This window comes from Theobroma cacao, chromosome 7, assembly GCF_000208745.1.
Source record: "Theobroma cacao cultivar B97-61/B2 chromosome 7, Criollo_cocoa_genome_V2, whole genome shotgun sequence".
In the NCBI taxonomy this organism is placed as follows: Eukaryota; Viridiplantae; Streptophyta; class Magnoliopsida; order Malvales; family Malvaceae; genus Theobroma; species Theobroma cacao.
The window spans coordinates 214,172-233,291 of record NC_030856.1 but is presented as its reverse complement, the minus strand read 5'-3'; the positions used below and the strand labels follow the sequence as shown (position 1 = coordinate 233,291).

The 19,120-nt window shown below is 35.1% G+C and overlaps 3 protein-coding genes across 6 annotated transcripts; all 3 read left to right on the top strand.

Moving 5' to 3' along the window:
• Positions 414-12,295, top strand: LOC108662980 (vacuolar cation/proton exchanger 5-like). 2 transcript variants are annotated; one of them, XM_018125244.1, is made up of 12 exons: positions 414-579; positions 676-912; positions 1,004-1,071; positions 1,177-1,205; positions 1,338-1,528; positions 1,618-1,812; positions 1,906-2,040; positions 2,131-2,247; positions 2,322-2,375; positions 2,644-2,760; positions 2,963-3,057; positions 12,193-12,295. In XM_018125244.1, the coding sequence occupies exons 1-12, from the start codon at positions 535-537 to the stop codon at positions 12,212-12,214; spliced, it is 1,305 nt and encodes a 434-aa protein (XP_017980733.1). In that variant the 5' UTR covers positions 414-534; the 3' UTR covers positions 12,215-12,295. The 2 variants fall into 2 exon arrangements, with proteins under 2 accessions (XP_017980733.1, XP_017980734.1); XM_018125245.1 differs by lacking the exon at positions 12,193-12,295 and adding an exon at positions 3,200-3,543 and having other exon boundaries at positions 673-912.
• On the top strand, positions 8,727-13,079 carry LOC18593190 (vacuolar cation/proton exchanger 5). Its single transcript, XM_018125246.1, has 13 exons — positions 8,727-8,814; positions 9,619-9,708; positions 9,805-10,041; positions 10,133-10,200; positions 10,306-10,334; positions 10,467-10,657; positions 10,747-10,941; positions 11,035-11,172; positions 11,263-11,379; positions 11,454-11,507; positions 11,779-11,895; positions 12,098-12,192; positions 12,312-13,079. Coding segments are annotated over exons 2-13 (1,287 nt in total). The 5' UTR covers positions 8,727-8,814; positions 9,619-9,663; the 3' UTR covers positions 12,313-13,079.
• LOC18593189 (vacuolar cation/proton exchanger 5) lies at positions 13,744-18,868 on the top strand. Of its 3 annotated transcripts, XR_001928880.1 has the most exons (14): positions 13,744-14,120; positions 14,539-14,691; positions 14,857-15,120; positions 15,199-15,266; positions 15,362-15,390; positions 15,876-16,072; positions 16,155-16,367; positions 16,482-16,619; positions 17,091-17,207; positions 17,278-17,331; positions 17,955-18,071; positions 18,253-18,349; positions 18,474-18,591; positions 18,716-18,868. XR_001928880.1 is itself a non-coding variant. In XM_018125155.1 (13 exons), exons 2-13 carry the CDS (start codon positions 14,650-14,652, stop codon positions 18,497-18,499), a joined length of 1,362 nt encoding a protein of 453 aa, XP_017980644.1. In that variant the 5' UTR covers positions 13,744-14,120; positions 14,539-14,649; the 3' UTR covers positions 18,500-18,868. The 3 variants fall into 3 exon arrangements, 2 of the variants coding, with proteins under 2 accessions (XP_017980644.1, XP_017980645.1); XM_018125155.1 differs by having other exon boundaries at positions 18,474-18,868; XM_018125156.1 differs by having other exon boundaries at positions 13,745-14,120; positions 14,860-15,120; positions 18,474-18,814.

Here is a 19,120-nt window from a genome sequence, read left to right as displayed (position 1 = left end):
GTAGGAGTGATGATAGGAAACGTGTGGCTTGCAATTTGTGCACTTGAAAAGGAAGTTGTCAAAAATGATGAAAAAAAAGAAGAAAAACAATTGTTCTTCGTGCTTTGATTGTGTTAATCTTATACTGTTTGCTTTTACATGCATGCTTTTTGATTGCTTGGAGTTAATTTATACCTTTAAGATTGCATTTCGAGAGGATTGATTTGATGTTGTTGAATACCTTTCCATTGAAGAATTAGTAACTACAGTTGCGAACCTTGGTTTTAATTCCTTTTACTAGATTTGAAATATCATTGGATTATCTTCAGCATATTTGCTATGTTTTTGGTTATGTTCGATGAGTTTCTTTTGAAAGTTAATCGTGATGATCTGCGTTAGATAGTGAGTGATGATTCTTATATATTCAAAAATGAAAAGTTAGACATTGATGAGAACTGAAAAACCATGAAACTGAAGCGAATGAATAGGGGTTGCTCCTTTAATCAATAGGGATAGGGAACTAATCCTGGTATTATTAAATTTAAACACAAGAAGATGGATTACAAGCTGCAAATATTTGGGATCAAATCCCACCTTGAAGTAAGTTTTTTAGTGCAGAAATCAATACATAGTCTGCAGTTTGAGTTGCTGAGGTGGCGTTGGTTTCTAATCTCTGGTTGATGCTTGATGTAGCAGATGCAATCACTAGATGACAGGGCCACGCATGAGGTTGATGACAACCTGGGAAGGGATGCTCGACATTCTGTTAATGCTGTGGATCGACAACAAGCATTTTCTGTTAGTTTGCCAGATGGTGGTAGAGGGATAGGCGTGTACAAAAGTATAAAAACTGTAGTTCTGTCAAAGAAATTCAACTTGCTGATCCCCTTTGGGCCTCTAGCAATCGTCGTCCAGAAAACGACTGGTCAGAATGTAAGTTTTTATTTGTATCATACACTTTAGTTTGTTGATAGAGTAGTACAGCAATGTGCATGCCATTGATATTTGCTGAATTGGATCACAGGGTTGGGTCTTTATTCTTGGCTTATTGGGTATAATGCCTTTGGCTGAGCGTTTAGGTTATACTACAGAGTAAGGATTCTGATGTTCTTTCCCTGTAAATTACTCTTTTCCAATTTCAGAAAAGGTTGTTTGGTTTAGCAGCTAACATTGAATTTTTGTTTGCTCTCATTGAAGGCAGTTGGCTTTTTACAGTGGACCTACAGGTATTGTTTATTTGTTCTACAGGATCTCACATCAATATCTGTGCTTGCTGCAGAAACATCCACATCTAGTTTCTGGCCAACTTCAGTTTGTTCCTTAAGTAGTAGTTGATATTTTGAGATGAACATTTGCAGTCGGTGGTCTTCTAAATGCTACATTCGGGAATGCAACAGAGCTGATTATATCAATCTATGCACTGAGAACTGGAAAGATACGTGTTGTTCAGCTGTCATTGCTTGGCTCACTTCTGTCAAACCTGTTGTTTGTTCTGGGATGTGCATTCTTCTTTGGTGGGATTGTTAGAAAGGAGCAGGTTTTCAGCAAGGTTAATACATTGCCATTTCCTTCTGCTTTTCTTTCAGTTCCTTTGTTTACTTTTTGTTGATCCCAAAGCTGAGCTAAACTTCCATGCAGCCAACAGCTGTTGTCAATTCAGGACTGCTGTTGATGGCGGTCATGGGCCTACTGTTCCCAGCATTCCTCCACAGCACACACACTGAAGTGCATTTGGGGATCTCAGAGTTGGCTCTCTCAAGATTTAGTAGTTGCGTCATGCTTCCAGCCTATATTGCCTATATCGTTTTCCAGTTAAAGAATCTAAATGATCTGGTGATCCTTCATCCCTAGTGTTGATTTTCTCTTTTCTCTTCCATTCTTTTGATATAGTATTAGTTAGAGGTTTGACAAATGGTATGAAATCAGGAAGAAGGTCAGAACGGAGACTTAGATGATGATGAAGAAGCCCCAGAGATCTCTAAATGGGAATCAGCGATCTGGCTTGCAATTATGGCAGCTGCGATCTCTATCCTTTCAGAGTATCTGGTTGATGCCATAGAGGTAATATATGCTGGTCACCTTTTTTTAAAATATTTTGTTGATCTATCTTCCAAGACAGATGACCTTTTTCTTGTTTGCTGGTTTTTGCAGGGAGCATCCCTTGCTTGGGGTGTACCAGTCGCTTTTATTACTGTTATCTTGCTTCCTATAGGTGGGAACACAGCAGCAGTTACAACCTCAGTCATGTTTGCCATGAAAAACAAACTTGTGAGGGATTTTTCTTTCCATTTCTGAAAATTTTTGCGGCTTATCGTTTCCTGTTTAATTGAATTTCTCTGCAGGATGTGTCTTTGGGAGTAGCAATAGGGTCATCAACGCAGATTTCCATGTTTTTGGTAGGTGATTTTCATTTCACAAAGTTCCTTTGTGAACATGTAGTGCATTCAGAAGTCAAACAACAGTATTGTTTCTTTCTGATGTATCAGGAAATGATCAAAGATGCCCCTCTACCATGGGCTTTAGTAGCTCATACAGGGAACTTGGGTTGTTCCCATGTTGCATCATTTGAATGCTTGATCATTTATCTTGTTTTTACTGCAAATCTGCTGTTGTTGTTCTTTTTGCCTAGCATGTATCTGAAATTTGTATTATTGTTTACCACAGATTCCCTTTTTAGTGGTTATCGGATGGATATTTGAGCGCCCGGTGGACTTAAACTTTCAACTTTTCGAGACAGCAACTCTGGTCATGACTGTTCTATTTGTAGCCTTCTTGATGCAGGTATGTATATCAAGAACCCAACTGGAAAAAGTAATAAGAATAAATAAAAAGATATACTAACTCTGAGGAGAGAAGACTGGAGTTCTAGTCTAGAATATGGTAAAATCAAAGGGATAGTCAGAGAAGAGGTCTATCAATGTTTCTCCATCATTCTTTCTTCTGTTAAATATGTAATTCAACCTACACCATGTGTTGTTTCCAGGAAGGAACTGCCAATTACTTCAAGGGACTAATGCTTCTTTTCAGCTATCTGATAGTGTCTGCAAGTTACTTTGTACATGAAGACCCTTCCTCCTGGTTAGTTACCGTTGAGATTTGAGAGCCTTCACTTTGCCTGCCTGATATGATTCTCTCCTTTGCTGGTCTTGCTTTCATAGCTGCTGCCTGTCATTGTTTAAGCTATGCTTCATACTAATCGAACCAGTCATAGATTTTGCAGATAATGAGCAATGTGGTATTACTTAGGAGTAGAATTCTAAACCGACAAGAAGAAAGAAGTGATGAATTATTATGCAACTATCATTCATCGCACATGTTAGCTAGCCTAACGAGTAGTACAACTCTCTACGGGAGCTGAGGTCTATTCTCTCTTCTCTCAGATTTCTCCTGATGTATATGGAAAATCTTATCTATATACAGGAATGTAAGAAAAATCTTCTATCTTTAATGTATGTAATTTAAGATAGGTCGATCAGAATTCACAATGAAGTAATAATGAAATTAAAGCAATATTATCTGAATATTTTAGATATCTTTTTGACCCCCAACACATAATGAATCCAATTCTTGTCCCGCAATCTCCTTTCTTCAATTCTTGTCAACATCCCACTCGCTAATATGTTGAAATTGGGCTCCCCTGGAGAGTACATTCATGCGTGATAATACTTTCAAGACAATAGTTGTAAGCTTTTCACATTCATATTTCAACTCCTTGATAGCCCCACTTGAACTGAACATCTTGACTAGACCTATGGGAGCGAACTTAGCCCCATCGGACAATGCCTTATAAACTCATCCGTTTGGTATGTCAATGATTCTTTAATGATTTTTTCTATTGTTCAGATGAGATGATCTTATTGATTATCGTATGTTTTGTATTTTGTACATGAATATCGTATATGATACATTGGAATCATTGTCAGAGAGATCAAGAAGGAAAACGTAGCTATCATCTATTGAGGTTATTAGAGTTGGGTGTTATAAAGATAAGAGAGAGGGACGAACAGAGAGATGAAGCAGCAAAGCAACAGCTATTTTCTTCATCTATTCGTACATATAAACTTGAATGCACATTGACACAGCAAACACTTACGATTATGATAACAGTACCTACACATCAATCGTACAATTTTATTGGAGTGCTCAAAGATCAATGTTACATTTTATAGAACACCACCAAGTTTTTGATAATGAAAACTATTGGCAATTGTGCTGTAACTGCACTTTTGCATCCTGCTTTACATACCCTACAGCTCTTTTATCTTATAAACTTGGTAGCTCCAGCTCTTTTATCAGTGGGGAAACATTCAGAGCCAATCAAGCTAAAGCTTAGTAGAGCAAAGTCTGGTTGATATTCTCAGCTCCACTTCCATTGACATTGCGGTTTGATTATGATACCTTAATTTTTAATTTGCAGATTTCACTAATCTATTTTTAATATAACTTAATGCTTTTTCTTTTGATTTCTTTATTTCTCCATTAATGCTGTTTCTTAATTTTATCAAATTCTATATTAATACAACTTGAAAGAAACCTTTTGATGATGAAAAAGGACAAATGAAGCAGACAATATTTCAGTTATTGGCTGTCTTTTTCATGCAACATTTACTTTAAAATTTAAGAAATGATAAATACTAATCGTGAAATTAAATTTATATTTAATTTTTATATTGAATTCACAATTTATTTTAATTTATGTAAATCATAATAATATCTAACTCAACCCAAATCATACGCTAATTCCTATGTATCTTAGAAGAAAGTCATATTATCATGAGTTTTATCACCCATACTTATACAATATTTGAAATTTAAACATCTTCTTTCAAATTAAAATTCTCAAGTTAAACTTAAATGAAAATTACAATCATAAATCTGAACTCATGACTAAAATTAAATTACCAACTAATCATTTAATTTGTCTGAAGGAAAAAAAGTTTGTATGGGATTTTTCATCCCTTCTCTTTTTTAAATATAATCTATAGTTACTGCTTCTCACAAAATATTTTGTCTAAAAGAAGGCTCACATTAAGCATACCTGTTAGATTGTTATGATCAAGGTACAACAAGCTTAATCTAGTCAAATTTCCAATTTCTTACGGCACACTTCCCTCCAAGGCATTATTAGAAAATAATAAATATTCTAACTCTAGGCACTTGAATGGAGTTGATGGAAGTTGGCTTACAATGAGATTATTAGTATTAAAATCAATATTTTCAATAAGGATATATTGATCTTAAGGATTGAAAGTAGGAATTTCTATAGAGAGAGCTTTCGATAAAGTTAAACTATTTTTTTCAGCTTTTAATAAAGTTTCATATATACTTTAATGCATTTTCTTTTGATTTATTTATTTCTTTATTAATATTTTTCTTTATCAAATTCTTTTTTCACATCTCATTGTCAGAGATGGATTGACAACACTTTTATTAAATTCTTTTTTTTTTAATTTTTTTCACAAAATATAAATAGAAAAGAAAACGAAAAAAATAAAAAATCAAAGACAAATTGAAAAAAACAAAAATATAAATAATAGGGAACTTTCAAAGCATGAATTAATTCTCAATAGAAAGATTAATTTTGTTTCTATAGTGGACTACATAGTACCAGTGTTTCGTAGACGAGTGTTGCACCTTTTAATGGTATAAACTTAATGTTTTTTTCTTTTGATTTCTTTATTTCTCCATTAATACTTTTTCTGTTATCAATTTCTATATTAATACAACTTGGAAGAAACCTTTTGATGATGAAAAAGGACAATATTTCAATTATTGACTGCCTTTTTTAAGTTGCTTAAAACACAAAATTTGAATTCCTAGGAGATTTATTCGATCGAATTAAATAAATTTTTATATGGATTAAAACAATCCGGATGCATGTTGTATAATTATCTTAGTGAATATTTATCGAAAGAAGGCTATAAAAATGACCCTATATGCCCATGTGTTTTTATAAAAATATTCTGATTTGAATTTGTGATAATTGCTGTTTATGTTGATGATCTAAATATTATTGAAACTCCTGAAGAGTTATAAAAAAACCGTGGATTATTTAAAGAAAGAATTTGAGATGACAAATTTTAGAAAAATAAAGTTTTGTGTGGGTCTTCATATTGAACACTTGACAAATGAAATTTTTGTCCATCAATCTAATTATATAACGAAAGTGCTAAAACGATTTTATATGAGCAAAGCACATCCATTGAGTTCACTAATGGTTGTAAGATCTTTAGATATGAAAAAAAACCATTTCCAACCTCATGAGGATAACGAAAAACTTCTTGATCCTGAAATATCATATCTTAATGTAATTTGAGTATTAATGTATCTTGCTACCAATACACGACCTGATATATCATTTGCTATGAATTTATTAGCAAAATATGGTTCTTCTCTAACTCGAAGACATTAAAATAAAATTAAACATATACTTCGATATCTCTAAGGAACAATGGATATGAGCTTATATTATTCAAATGCAATAAAATCATATTTAATTGGTTATGCAAATGCAAAATATTTATTAGATTCACACAAAGCTCGATCCTAGATAGGTTACTTATTCACATATGCAGATACGACTATTTCATGACATTCTGTAAAACAAACTTTAGTTGCTACTTCTTCTAACCATGCAAAAATTTTAACAATTCACGAGGCAAGTCATGAATGTATATAGTTAAGATCTCTAACTCAACATATCCGAGAAGTGTGCAGCTTGTCAACTAAAAAAGAAATTCCAACAATATTATACGAAGATAATACTGCTTGTATAGCACAGTAAAAAGAAGGATATATTAAAGGCGATCGAACAAAACATATTTTACCAAAATTCTTCTCCATTCATGATCTCTAAGAAAATGGTGATATTAGTGTTCAACAAATTCGTTCAAATGACAATCTAGCATATTTATTTACTAAAGCCCTTCCTACTGCAACATTCAAAAAATTGGTACAAAAAATTGGAATACGTTGTTTTAAATATTTTAAATAATGCAGTGGAAGTAAAATATGCATTATACTCTTTTCATCAAGGTTTTCTCACTTAGTTTTTCTTGATAAAGTTTTTAATGAGGCAATATTTCAAAAGCGTATTTTTGAAAAGAATTATGTACTCTCTTTCCTTTGCTCTGATTTTTTCCCATGAGGTTTTTTCCTTATAAGGTTTTATGAGACATATTTTTAATATAATGGATATTTAAAGGAGAGTGTTATGAATATTTTGTAAATATCCATTTATGTTATCTATATCTAGATTTGATGTAAATTAAGTTGGATTAAGATTTAATCTATCTTATCCCTAAGTGTTATCTTCATCTTGTAAACTCTATCAAGATAAGGGGGTTAATTGCCTATAAATAGGCCCCTCGGTTCATTTGTAATCACATACTTCAATAAAATCTCTTTTAAATATTTTCTTTCTTTTCTTTAATTATTCTTTCAAGTTATCTTTATTTGTTCTTTTAAGTTATTTTTTCATAACACTTCATTATAATTTTAACTATTTTTAATCAATTTTTTACATAACTTGACAACAATACTTTTTAACCAATTTCAGACAAATTAAAATGGTTTCAGTTTTCTCTATCCTGCCATCTAGACAAAAATTTTAAAATTAAATCTTGATTTCTCTCTTGCCAAATACGATTTATCTCGCCATCCGACTCTTTGTTGTCATCCCAAAGAGTAGAGATGACATCAAGGTATATGTTTTACGTTCTTAGGTTTATTGGTTTATTCATAAAACCTCAAAGTTGAGGGGTTGAAATTGATTAAACATATATGTAAATTAAAATATTGTATGGCTTTGACAATTTAGTTACTAGGTATTGTATTATTAGTTTTTAAACATTATGTCATTGGTTTTTAAATATTGCAAGACTGATTTTTAGACATTGCATAACTTAATTATAGCGTATCTAATTTTTAGGCATTGCGTAACTGATTTTAGATATTGCGTGACTAATTTTTAGGTAATGCCTTAAGTCACGTAATGTCTTACTAACTATTTACGTAATGTTTTACTAACCAATTACGTAATGCATATCAACCAGTCACGTAATACCATATCAACCAATAATGCAATATATAAAAATCAGTCACGCATTATCTACAAATCAGTAACGCAATACCTAAAAACTAAGCACGTGATGTCCAAAAATCAGTTATGTAATGCCTAAAAACCACCAAAACTACTAAATTTCATTTAATAAAATCAACAACTTCAAATATTACACCATATTTCATTTAACAGCATAATCAACAAATACGTCTACTGCACGAAAAATGCTCAAAGGTTTTTCTTCATAGATAAAAACTTACTCGAAAATGTATAAAAATACTCAAAATGCTCAAAGATTTTTCTTCGTGTAGTAAAAATTGTTTCAAAATGCTTAAAGGTTTTTCTTTATAGTAAAAAATACTTCAAATACGAAGGGTCTGGCAAGGAAAGCTCAAAGAATATGAATAGATTGGAAGCACAGACCTAAACATATAGATCGGTTTCACTAAAGGTAATTTTGTCTATAATTAATTTCTTTTGATTAAAAATAGTTAAAATTACAAAATAAGGTTATTATCAAAAATACCTCAAATATGAGGGGTATTTGTGAAAAGAATCCAACTTTAAAACCATGTTTCTGCTGTTTAACTCGGAGTTTGATTTAAGACATCCCATTCTCATATCTCAAGGAAAAAGCAAACCACCTTGAACCTTGGTGCATGCAGCAAGCAAGCTATTCTCGCTGGGACAGGGCAGTTTTACATGTGTTTAGTCCAATATCGCCAAGGTGTTCTTGTTCCAGCAGAAGGGTCTACGTTGATTCCTTTAGGAAGGTAAAAACATAAATCTGACAAGCAGGTTTGGTTTCATGTTTCATGTGGCAAAGTTGATCTACGCGTTCCATGCAAATGCTACGTTCTGCGCGGCCATTGGCCAATACGGCTGCTGGTTTTGCTTTGCTACGGTAGTCTGTTCTTTCATAATTGTATATACTACATGACCAAGACTGCTACTTTAGATCTGCCTTTCCAAAAAAAAAGACTGCTGTTTTACCACTTTGGCTTTTGCATATGGGTTGACTAAGTCAGCAAGGTAAGGGTAATGGGTGGATCATTTTAGGGAGTGATTTGAGTTTGAGTTTGAGCAGGAGTAGGAGTGATGGTAGGAAACGTGTGGCTTGCAATTTGTGCACTTGAAAAGGTAGTTGTCAAAAATGACAAAAAAAAAAAAGAAAAACAATTGTTCTTCGTGCTTTGATTGTGTTAATCTTATACTGTTTGCTTTTACATGCATGCTTTTTGATTGCTTGGAGTTAATTTATTCCTTTAAGATTGCATTTCGAGAGGATTGATTTGATGTTGTCGAATACCTTTCCATTGAAGAATTAGTAACTACAGTTCCGAAGCTTGGTTTTAATTCCTTTACTAGATTTGAAATATCATTGGATTATCTTCGGCATATTTGCTATGTTTTTGGTTATGTTCGATGAGTTTCTTTTGAAAGTTAGTCGTGATGATCTGCGTTAGATCGTGAGTGATGATTTTATATATTCAAAAATGAAAAAGTTAGACATTGATGAGAACTGAAAAACCATGAAACTGAAGCGAATGAATGAGGGGTGCTCCTTTAATCAGCAGGGATAGGGAACTAATCCTGGTATTATTAAATTTAAACACAAGAAGATGGATTACAAGCTGCAAATATTTGGGGTCAAATCCCACCTTGAAGTAAGTATTTTAGTGCAGAAAACAATACACAGTCTGCAGTTTGAGTTGCTGAGGTGGTGTTGGTTTCTAATCTCTGGTTGATGCGTGATGTAGCAGATGCAATCACTAGATGACAGGTCCACGCATGAGGTTGATGACAACCTGGGAAGGGATGCTCGACATTCTGTTAATGCTGTAGATCAACAAGAATCATTTTCTGTTAGTTTGCCAGATGGTGGTAGAGGTAGAGGCGTGTACAAGAGTATAAAAACTGTAGTTCTGTCAAAGAAATTCAACTTGCTGATTCCCTTTGGGCCTCTAGCAATCGTCGTCCAGAAAACGACTGGTCAGAATGTAAGTTTTTATATGTATCATACACTTTTCTTTGTTGATAGAGTGGTACGGTAATGTGCATGCCATTGATATTTGCTGAATTGGATCACAGGGTTGGGTCTTTATTTTTGGCTTATTGGGTATAATGCCTTTGGCTGAGCGTTTAGGTTATACTACAGAGTAAGGATTCTGATGTTCTTTCCCTGTAAATTACTCTTTTCCGATTTCAGAAAAGGTTGTTTGGTTTAGAAGCTAACATTGAATTTTTGTTTGCTCTCATCGAAGGCAGTTGGCTTTTTACAGTGGACCTACAGGTATTGTTTATTTGTTCTACAGGATCTCACATCAATATCAGTGCTTGTTGCAGAAACATCCACATCTAGTTTCTGGCCAACTTCAGTTTGTTCCTCAAGTATTAGTTGATATTTTGAGATGAAAATTTGCAGTCGGGGGTCTTCTAAATGCTGCATTCGGGAATGCAACAGAGCTGATTATATCAATCTATGCACTGAGAACTGGAAAGATACATGTTGTTCAGCTTGCATTGCGTGGCTCACTTCTGTCAAACCTGTTGTTTGTTCTGGAATGTGCATTCTTCTTTGGTGGGATTGTTAGAAAGGAGCAGGTTTTCAGCAAGGTTAATATATTGCCATTTCTTTCTGATTTTCTTTCAGTTCCTTTGTTTACTTTTTATTCATCCAAACGCTAAGCTAAACTTGCATGCAGCCGACAGCTGTTGTCAATTCAGGACTGCTGTTGATGGCGGTCATGGACCTACTGCTCCCAGCATTCCTCCATAGCACACACAAGGAAGTGCATTTGGGGATATCAGAGTTGGCTCTCTCAAGATTTAGTGGTTGTATCATGCTTCCAGCCTATATTGCCTATATCGTTTTCCAGTTAAAGAATCTAAATGATCTGGTGATCCATCATCCCTAGTGTTAATTTTCTCTTTTCTCTTCCATTCTTTTGACATAGTAGTAGTTAGAGGTTTGACAAATGGTATGAAATCAGGAAGAAAGTCAGAATGGAGACAACTTAGATGATGATGAAGAAGCCCCAGAGATCTCTAAATGGGAATCAGTGATCTGGCTTGCATTTATGGCAGCTGCGATCTCTATCCTTTCGGAGTATCTGGTTGATGCCATAGAGGTAATATATGCTGATCACCTTTTCTTAAAATATTTTGTAGATCTTTCTTCCAAGACAGATGACCTTTGTCTTGATTGCTGGTTTTTGCAGGAAGCATCTCTGGCTTGGGGTGTACCGGTCGCTTTTATTACTGTTATCTTGCTTCCCATAGGTGGGAACACCGCAGCAGTTACAACCTCAGTCATGTTTGCCATGAAAAACAAACTTGTGAGGGATTTTTCTTTCCATTTCTGAAAATTTTTGCAGCTTATCGTTTCCAGTTTAATTGAATTTCTCTGCAGGATGTGTCTTTGGGAGTAGCAATAGGGTCATCAACGCAGATTTCCATGCTTTGGGTAGGTGATTTTCATCTCACAAAAGTTCCTTTGTGAACGTGTAGTTTGCGTTCAGAAGTCAAACAACAGTGTTGTTTCTTTCTGATGTATCAGGAAATGATCAAAGATGCCCCTCTACCATAGCCTTTAGTAGCTCATACAGGGAACTTGGGTTGTTCCCATGTTGCATCGTTTGAATGCTTGATCATTTATCTTGTTTTAACTGCAAATCTGCTGTTGTTGTTCTTTTTGCCTAGCATGTATCTGAAATTTGCATTATTGTTTACCACAGATTCCCTTGTTAGTTGTTATCGGATGGATATTTGAGCGCCCGGTGGACTTAAACTTTCAACTTTTCAAGACAGCAACTCTGGTCATGACTGTTCTATTTGTAGCCTTCTTGATGCAGGTATGTATGTCAAGAGCCCAACTGGAAAAAGTAATAAGAATAAATAAAAAGATGTACTAACTCTGAAGAGAGAAGACTGCAGCTCTAGTCTAGAATATGGTAAAATCAAAGGGATAGTCAGAGAAGAGGTCTATCAATGTTTCTCCATCACTCTTTCTTCTGTTAAATATGTAATTCAACCTACACCATGTGTTGTTTCCAGGAAGGAACTGCCAATTACTTCAAGGGACTAATGCTTCTTTTCAGCTATCTGATAGTGTCTGCAAGTTACTTTGTACATGAAGACCCTTCCTCCTGGTTAGCCACTTTGTCCGCCTGATATGATTCTCTCCTTTTCTGGGTTTGCCTTCATAGCTGCTGCCTGCCATTGTTTAAGCCATGCTTCATACTAATCGAACCGCTCATAGATTTTGCAGATGATAAGCAACCAACAACAGGATCGATTGAAGCTGTGGTATTACTTAGGAGTAGAATTCTAAACCTACAAGAAGAAAGAGGTGATGGATTATTATGCTACTATCATTCATCACACATGTTAGCTAGCATAACGAGTAGTGCTCCTCTTTACGGGAGCCGAGGTCTATTCTCTGTTCTCTTAAGACTTCTCCAGATGTATATGGAAAATCTTATCTGTATATAGGAATGTAAGAAAAATCTTCTGTCTTTAATGTATGTAGTATAAGATAAGTCGATCAGAAAAATCTTCTGTCTTTAATGTATGTAGTATAAGATAAGTCGATCAGAATTCACAAAAATCTGTTAAAACTTGAAGTAATTTGAGAATCAAAGTGTAGCAGATCAGTGAAGACCTGTCCAGGAAAGTAGTCGCAAGAACAACAAACCAGAGGGCTGTTAGATGACTTGGGATGGGAAGCTGGTGGCTGCCCTGCTAATCTCTTTCCATGGACAGACAAAAATCCCTGTTGCATTATTTCTGTCTGCTTTTCTTTAGCAACTAGGGAAGGTTTGTTACTTAGGGAAAACATTGATTCTAGACTTGATGTTTCGGCAAAGAACCAATTTAACTGCATCGTAATAGTAATCGTAATGGTAATCTAATAGAATCTCACTGATTTTATCTTGTACGATTGCTATTATTGTGTTGACAGCAAATATCTTACTATGCCCTGCAGTCCGGTGACTGTTTCAGATCAACAGAAATAAAACTCGGTGCATTCATTGCATGGAACTTTTCATAAAGCTTTACAAACGTAGCAAGAACATGACCTTTGTTTACATATTTTTTCTTCAAATTCATAAAGGTTCAATCAAATGAAAACAGCAGATTGTGAAAGAAAATGACAACAATGAATTGACATGTAGGTGTACGTGCTTGTTTTTTCCAAGTGCCCGCCTGCATCAGCCAGCAAGCCTGGCTTATTTTCTCCCACTATCTGTACATGTACCGTGCAATGGGTTTAATCCAATAGTGTTACAGATACGATGAAGAAGCCTGTTTGACCGTTCAAAAACCAAAATATTCTAACCAAAAAGGGGTGGGCAGCAGGAATAATGAATGAATGAAGGACAAGGAAAGTCGTAAGAAGCAAAAGACAAAACAATGAATGAATAATGGTGTGATTGATTAATGATTAATGAATTGAAAATGGCGTCCACGAAGCTTAGCACAAATCAAAGCAGGCCGAGCGAAAGTTCCTGGAAGGGGAGCAGAAGTGGGAACAGCTACACCACTCCCTCCAAACCCAAACCCGAAGATATTTTAAAAACAGGCTAAAAAGGGCAAATGGATCTCCTTTTCAGACATTTTCTATTTTGTTTTACATTTTTTTATTAGTGAAAAAAGATTAAATATTACTTACTAATATTAAAAATAGGAATAGGGTCAGGAACGACACATGGATTTTTACCTTTCTTTTCCAATCTAAATCTATTGTTAGTGGAGGTTCAACTCAATTCTGTCTTTGCCCCATCTCCCCTTTATCACATTATTATTTTTTTTCTTTGTTTTTTCAATCTTAAATCTACGGAGAAAAGGGGTACCAAAAGTTACTAAACTACAAATACCGACCAAACTGTGCTTAAAATCTAGAATCTGGTCTAATTCGTACGGTCGCCTTTGCCCTTGGGTTTCTGTTTTTTTCTTACCAAAAGAAAAAAAAAGACCATTTTTTTTCTTTTCGGTCAAGAAAAGTATTGAATTTTTTTGGTTTCTGGGGGTTTCTGATTGATACCCTTGTGAGGGCTTGCAAAGATTTGCAATAAAGGTTAGTTCTTTCTCAGATCCGTTGACGTTAGAGGTCTTCTGTTGGTGTTTCTGTTTCTGGGATTGTTTCTTAGGTGTTGGCATTGATATTTGATGCAATTCCTGCACTTGAAGAAAAAGAAGATGGAAAGTTTCTTTCTTTATTTCGTTTTATGCGTTTGATTGTCTGGAATTGAATCCTTTAATATTTTCAGGGATTGATTCGATGCTGTATGTTTCTGTTAGATGCATATAAGGCTTGGTAATCGAAATCTCAAGTTTGATTTTATTGTAGTATGAATTGATATACAAGTATAGTAGGCGAATGAAAGATGAGATCTTGATTTGGAATTGTATTACTTTTTTGCGATTTCTGGTTATGTTAAGCATGCTTGCTAATATTATACTTTTTTTTTGGGTTATTTTTGCACAAATTTCAGTTGTGCTTATGATATATAGACCTTGAGGAATTTAGAAACCAAGCGCATGATTTTGTGATGCTTTTTATGTTAATGGCTGTGGAGAACTCCTTGCTCTTTTGATACGTGAAGATGGATTACAAGCTGCAAATGGGGGTCGTATCCCACCTTGAAGTACGCAATTCTTCGTTTTTAATACTTTACCCTTGTCCATTCTCTTGTAGCACTCTTTTTGTTTTTCTTCACCCTTCTTTTGGTTGGGGGAATATGCATTTTGAGTTGCTAATTCTTTTGAGTGTATTGTAGTCTGCATTTCTAATGAAAAGATGCTTACTCTAGCAGATGGGATCACTAGATCATAGTTCAATGGATGATCTCGATGATGAGTGCCTCTATAACCCGGAAATGGATGCTCGGAAGGCACATTCTACTGATTCAATTGAACAAGTATCACTTTCTAGTAGTTTGCCAGTTGGTGGTAGGAAAACGATAAGGAATGGTGTCTATAAGAGCATAAAGACTGTAGTTTTCTCGAATAAACTCAACTTGCTCATGCCTTTTGGGCCTCTAGCTATCCTGGTTCATAAAACGACTGCTCATAATGTGAGTTCTATTTTTGAGCTCTTTCCTTGCTTGTGTACTTTTTTATATAAGTTGTTGAATTGCTGAGGTGGATTGCAGGGGTGGGTCTTCTTTCTAAGCTTACTAGGTATAACACCTTTGGCAGAGCGTTTGGGTTATGCTACTGAGTAAGGATTCATGTTCTTTCATTGAATTTGCTCTTTTGATGCTACCGGTTGTTCTATTGGCACCTGACATTACTTTTTCATTTGATTGAATTCAGGCAGTTAGCTTTCTTCACTGGACCTACAGGTATTTTTTTTTTTAAAAAAAAATTATTCTTATGGATTTTTTTTTATTATCTGGATTTGGCAACTAGTTTTGTTGATTTTAAATTGCTTGCCGAAGTGCCTTCAGAGTCTGTCTTGTTAGCACCATTTGGCAATGCTCATTTTGACCTCCTACTCCTCCCTTTTATTTCATGGGAGATGGTGGTGGTATGCCAACTTGATCAGAGGACGGTTTTGGTCAGTGATCCAAAGCTCAGATCTTCCAACCATCCTCCCTCCATTTCCTGAGATTTTTGTTATTTTCCTCATTAGCCATTGGGTGCTTCTTTCATTTTAAGCTTTTACTATTGACCTAACCGACACTAGCACGTCTTACATTATCTCTAGGCTTGCCTCTGAAATATATGTATTTAGTCTCTGGCATAAATCAGCTTCAATATCTTCTGTCTATTAGCTATTTACCAATTTTATGTCAGTAATGGTCTTTAATATTGAAATGAATTGCAGTTGGTGGTCTTCTAAATGCTACATTTGGGAATGCAACAGAACTGATTATTTCAATTTATGCACTGAAAATTGGAATGATACGTGTTGTTCAGCTGTCATTGTTGGGCTCAATTTTGTCAAACATGCTGCTTGTTCTTGGATGTGCATTCTTTTGTGGTGGGCTTGTACATCATAGAAAGGAACAGGTTTTTAGCAAGGTAATGATATTAGCATATTGGCAGATTTTATTTCTGCTATTTTTTCTTATTTGATTGCTCTAATCTGAACTATTGCCTTCAGGCCACAGCTGTTGTCAATTCAGGACTGCTGTTAATGGCAGTCATGGGCCTACTCTTCCCAGCAGTCCTCCACTCCACACACACAGAACGGCATGATGGGAAGTCAGAGTTGGCTCTTTCAAGATTTAGCAGTTGTATTATGCTTCTAGCCTATGCTGCCTACCTAGTTTTCCAGTTAAAGAGTCAAAAAGATCTCTACGTCCCTATTGATGAGGTTGGTTATATTGTTATTGTTATCTTTTGAATATAACAACTGTTTGTCTTGTTTTTCCGTCGCCAATCATTTTTTGTAGAATAATCAGTGGTCTGGCAAATGGTGTGATATCAGGAAGGAAGTCAGAATGAGGAGCAGTCAGATGATGATGATGAAGCTCCTGAGATCTCGAAATGGGAATCAATTATTTGGCTTGCAATCATGACTGCTTGGATCTCTATCCTATCAGATTATTTGGTTGACACCATACAGGTAACATTTGGTTCTTAATCTTTCCTCTTCTTAGGGATAGCTTAAAATATTTGAGATCATCAGTCACTCAAAGAAACAACTGTTTAAATTCGGAGCCACTACCAAATTAATCAGTGCATGTTACATTGTCCACTGGTGTTAAAATACTGGTGTTATGATATGCATCCACTGGTGTCATTTTTAGGAGCAAATGGTTGGTAGGGTGGGTCTGAATCTGCACAAGGAATGGATTTCCCTTAGATTTGATGCATACTTTAGGGATATAGTTAAACCAATCTGAACATGGATCCCTGATTTAAATAGCATGTAAAATTGGTGAAGGTCTGCATCTGCTGTTGTTAGTAGCAGATGTTATTAGTTAGCAAGTTTTCAAGATTTGCTTTTTTTTTTTTAAATTATATTCTTAAGGGTATATGCCAATTGATTTTGTATGATACATGATCATTCTCTTGTCTGATTGTTCTTTCTCAGGGGGCATCTGAGGCATGGGATGTGCCAATTGCCTTTATTAGTGTTATCTTGCTCCCCATTATTGGGAATGCTGCAGAGCATGCAAGTGCTATTATGTTTGCCATGAAAGACAAGCTTGTAAGTGATTCTCTGAACTTTCATTGTGTAAAATCTATATATCTTGCTAATTAATTAAATTTCTTTGCAGGACATATCCTTGGGAGTGGCAATAGGGTCATCAACTCAGATTTCCATGTTTGGGGTAGGTGCTGTACATTGGATGTGCCCATTTTGTATTGATGATATTACACTATGTCATACACTTCCTAATGTCAGGATTTGTTGGAATTACTTTTTGACTTTATTCTTCAATTGCCTTAGTAGTCAGCACCAAGTACTGAAGCTCGTATTCCGTTCATATAATATGTGGTCCCTTAGTTAGGGGTGACTCATTATTGTCAATTATTTAGCAATTTCCACTCATTATATATGACCAGTGCAAAGTTTAATTTGTTTATAATTATCAAGATCTTACCAGAGATGCCCCTGGCTGTTGCTCATGTAACGGATTTGATCATGTCTTTGTTTAATACCAAAACCTACCAAGTTATGTTGGCTGATACTTTTGAAGATTTCCATGTTTCTTCTTTGCCATGAATAGTTGCAACTTGTTGGCTTTGGTAGCAAATAGGCAGATTCTTTGATTGAAATTGCAAAAAGCTGGTGATGATGCTTGGCTGCAATGTGTCATTTTATTTCTGTTTGCTTGATTGGAGCTTCTGACATTTTATTCTTTCTTTTTTCTTTTTTTTCTTTTTTTTATGGTTAATATGTTAGTATTGTTAATTTGTTTGTTTTGCCTTGGTTATCTTGTTGAATCTGCAGATTCCCTTTTGTGTGGTTATTGGGTGGATGATGGGGTGTAAAATGGACTTGAACTTCCAGCTTTTTGAGACAGCAACCCTGTTTATAACTGTTATAGTTGTAGCCTTCTTTCTGCAGGTTGGTATATCAAGAACTTAGGAAAAGAATGCTTTCTACTCTAGTAATGGGTATCGTAATCAAGAATGAAAGCAATCTTGAAAAATGCAAAAGAAAAAGAAAATGCAACTCGGAAGACTAATTTAGCTGAAAGGCAGTGGGAAGTAAATGAAGTTAACTCTTTTTTTGTTTTTGTCTGCAGGAGGGAACATCTAACTACTTCAAAGGATTAATGCTTATTCTTTGCTATCTGATAGTAGCTGCAAGTTTCTTTGTACACGAAGATCCTTTATCAACTGGTCAGTTCTTCCATTTAACTGCTCCAAATCTCTCTTTTGGTTTCTCTTTCATGGCTGTTATTGTTTTGGTATATAGTACGGACTTTCTTGTAGTTACTGTACTTTAATTGATTCAATGTTACAGGCGAAAGCAAGCGACCAAAAACGTAATCAATGAAACAATCGAGAAATTAAGGGGTGGAATTTTGAACCTAGAGAGAGAAAGGCGGTGGATTCCAAAGAAGTTCGTCCCACATGCTGCTGTAAATACCTTTGTTCACAGAATATTCCATTTTTTTCCAGTTGCTTATGCTTGTTCACTTAATATTATTGAACGAGTGTCTTGCTCATTATGTTCTTCTGCATTTGATGCCAACATCTGCGCAGATGGCGAATTAGAGACTACGTATACCGTAGGAAGAAGGATTCTTTGAATTTTGATCTTATGTAATTCTAATTCTTTTGAACAGCCTTCCCTTTGCTTCACTGCGGAATTGCTTGTAATGAAATCCTTGGTTTTAATTTTCTAGCACTTTTGTATACTGCAGAAGGATTCATAGCCAGGAATTGAACCCTCCATTGATCTTAACTAGAATGGCATTGAGATATGAATCTACTGCCTATAATATGGATGAAAATTGTTAAAACTTTTTCAATTTGTGCAGAAACCAACAGGTGACTTAAAACACTGCCTCTCCTGTCAAAAATGTATAACTTTCATGTCAAACACCAGTGGCTTTCTTTCTGCTGAGGATATTCATGAGAATTTGAGGTTAATGTAAAACCAAAATG

Coding starts and splice junctions, on each gene's coding strand:
- LOC108662980 (XM_018125244.1), top strand. CDS start 535: ATGGATTACAAGCTGCAAATATTTGGGATCAAATCCCACCTTGAA. Junction 1,072..1,176: donor CGTTTAGGTTATACTACAGA/GTAAGGATTCTG, acceptor CTCTCATTGAAG/GCAGTTGGCTTTTTACAGTG. Junction 3,058..12,192: donor CATGAAGACCCTTCCTCCTG/GTTAGTTACCGT, acceptor CCCTTCCTCCTG/GTTAGCCACTTTGTCCGCCT.
- LOC18593190 (XM_018125246.1), top strand. CDS start 9,664: ATGGATTACAAGCTGCAAATATTTGGGGTCAAATCCCACCTTGAA. Junction 9,709..9,804: donor GGGTCAAATCCCACCTTGAA/GTAAGTATTTTA, acceptor GTGATGTAGCAG/ATGCAATCACTAGATGACAG. Junction 10,658..10,746: donor AGGAGCAGGTTTTCAGCAAG/GTTAATATATTG, acceptor ACTTGCATGCAG/CCGACAGCTGTTGTCAATTC.
- LOC18593189 (XM_018125155.1), top strand. CDS start 14,650: ATGGATTACAAGCTGCAAATGGGGGTCGTATCCCACCTTGAA. Junction 15,391..15,875: donor TTTCTTCACTGGACCTACAG/GTATTTTTTTTT, acceptor AATGAATTGCAG/TTGGTGGTCTTCTAAATGCT. Junction 18,072..18,252: donor TTGTAGCCTTCTTTCTGCAG/GTTGGTATATCA, acceptor TTTTGTCTGCAG/GAGGGAACATCTAACTACTT.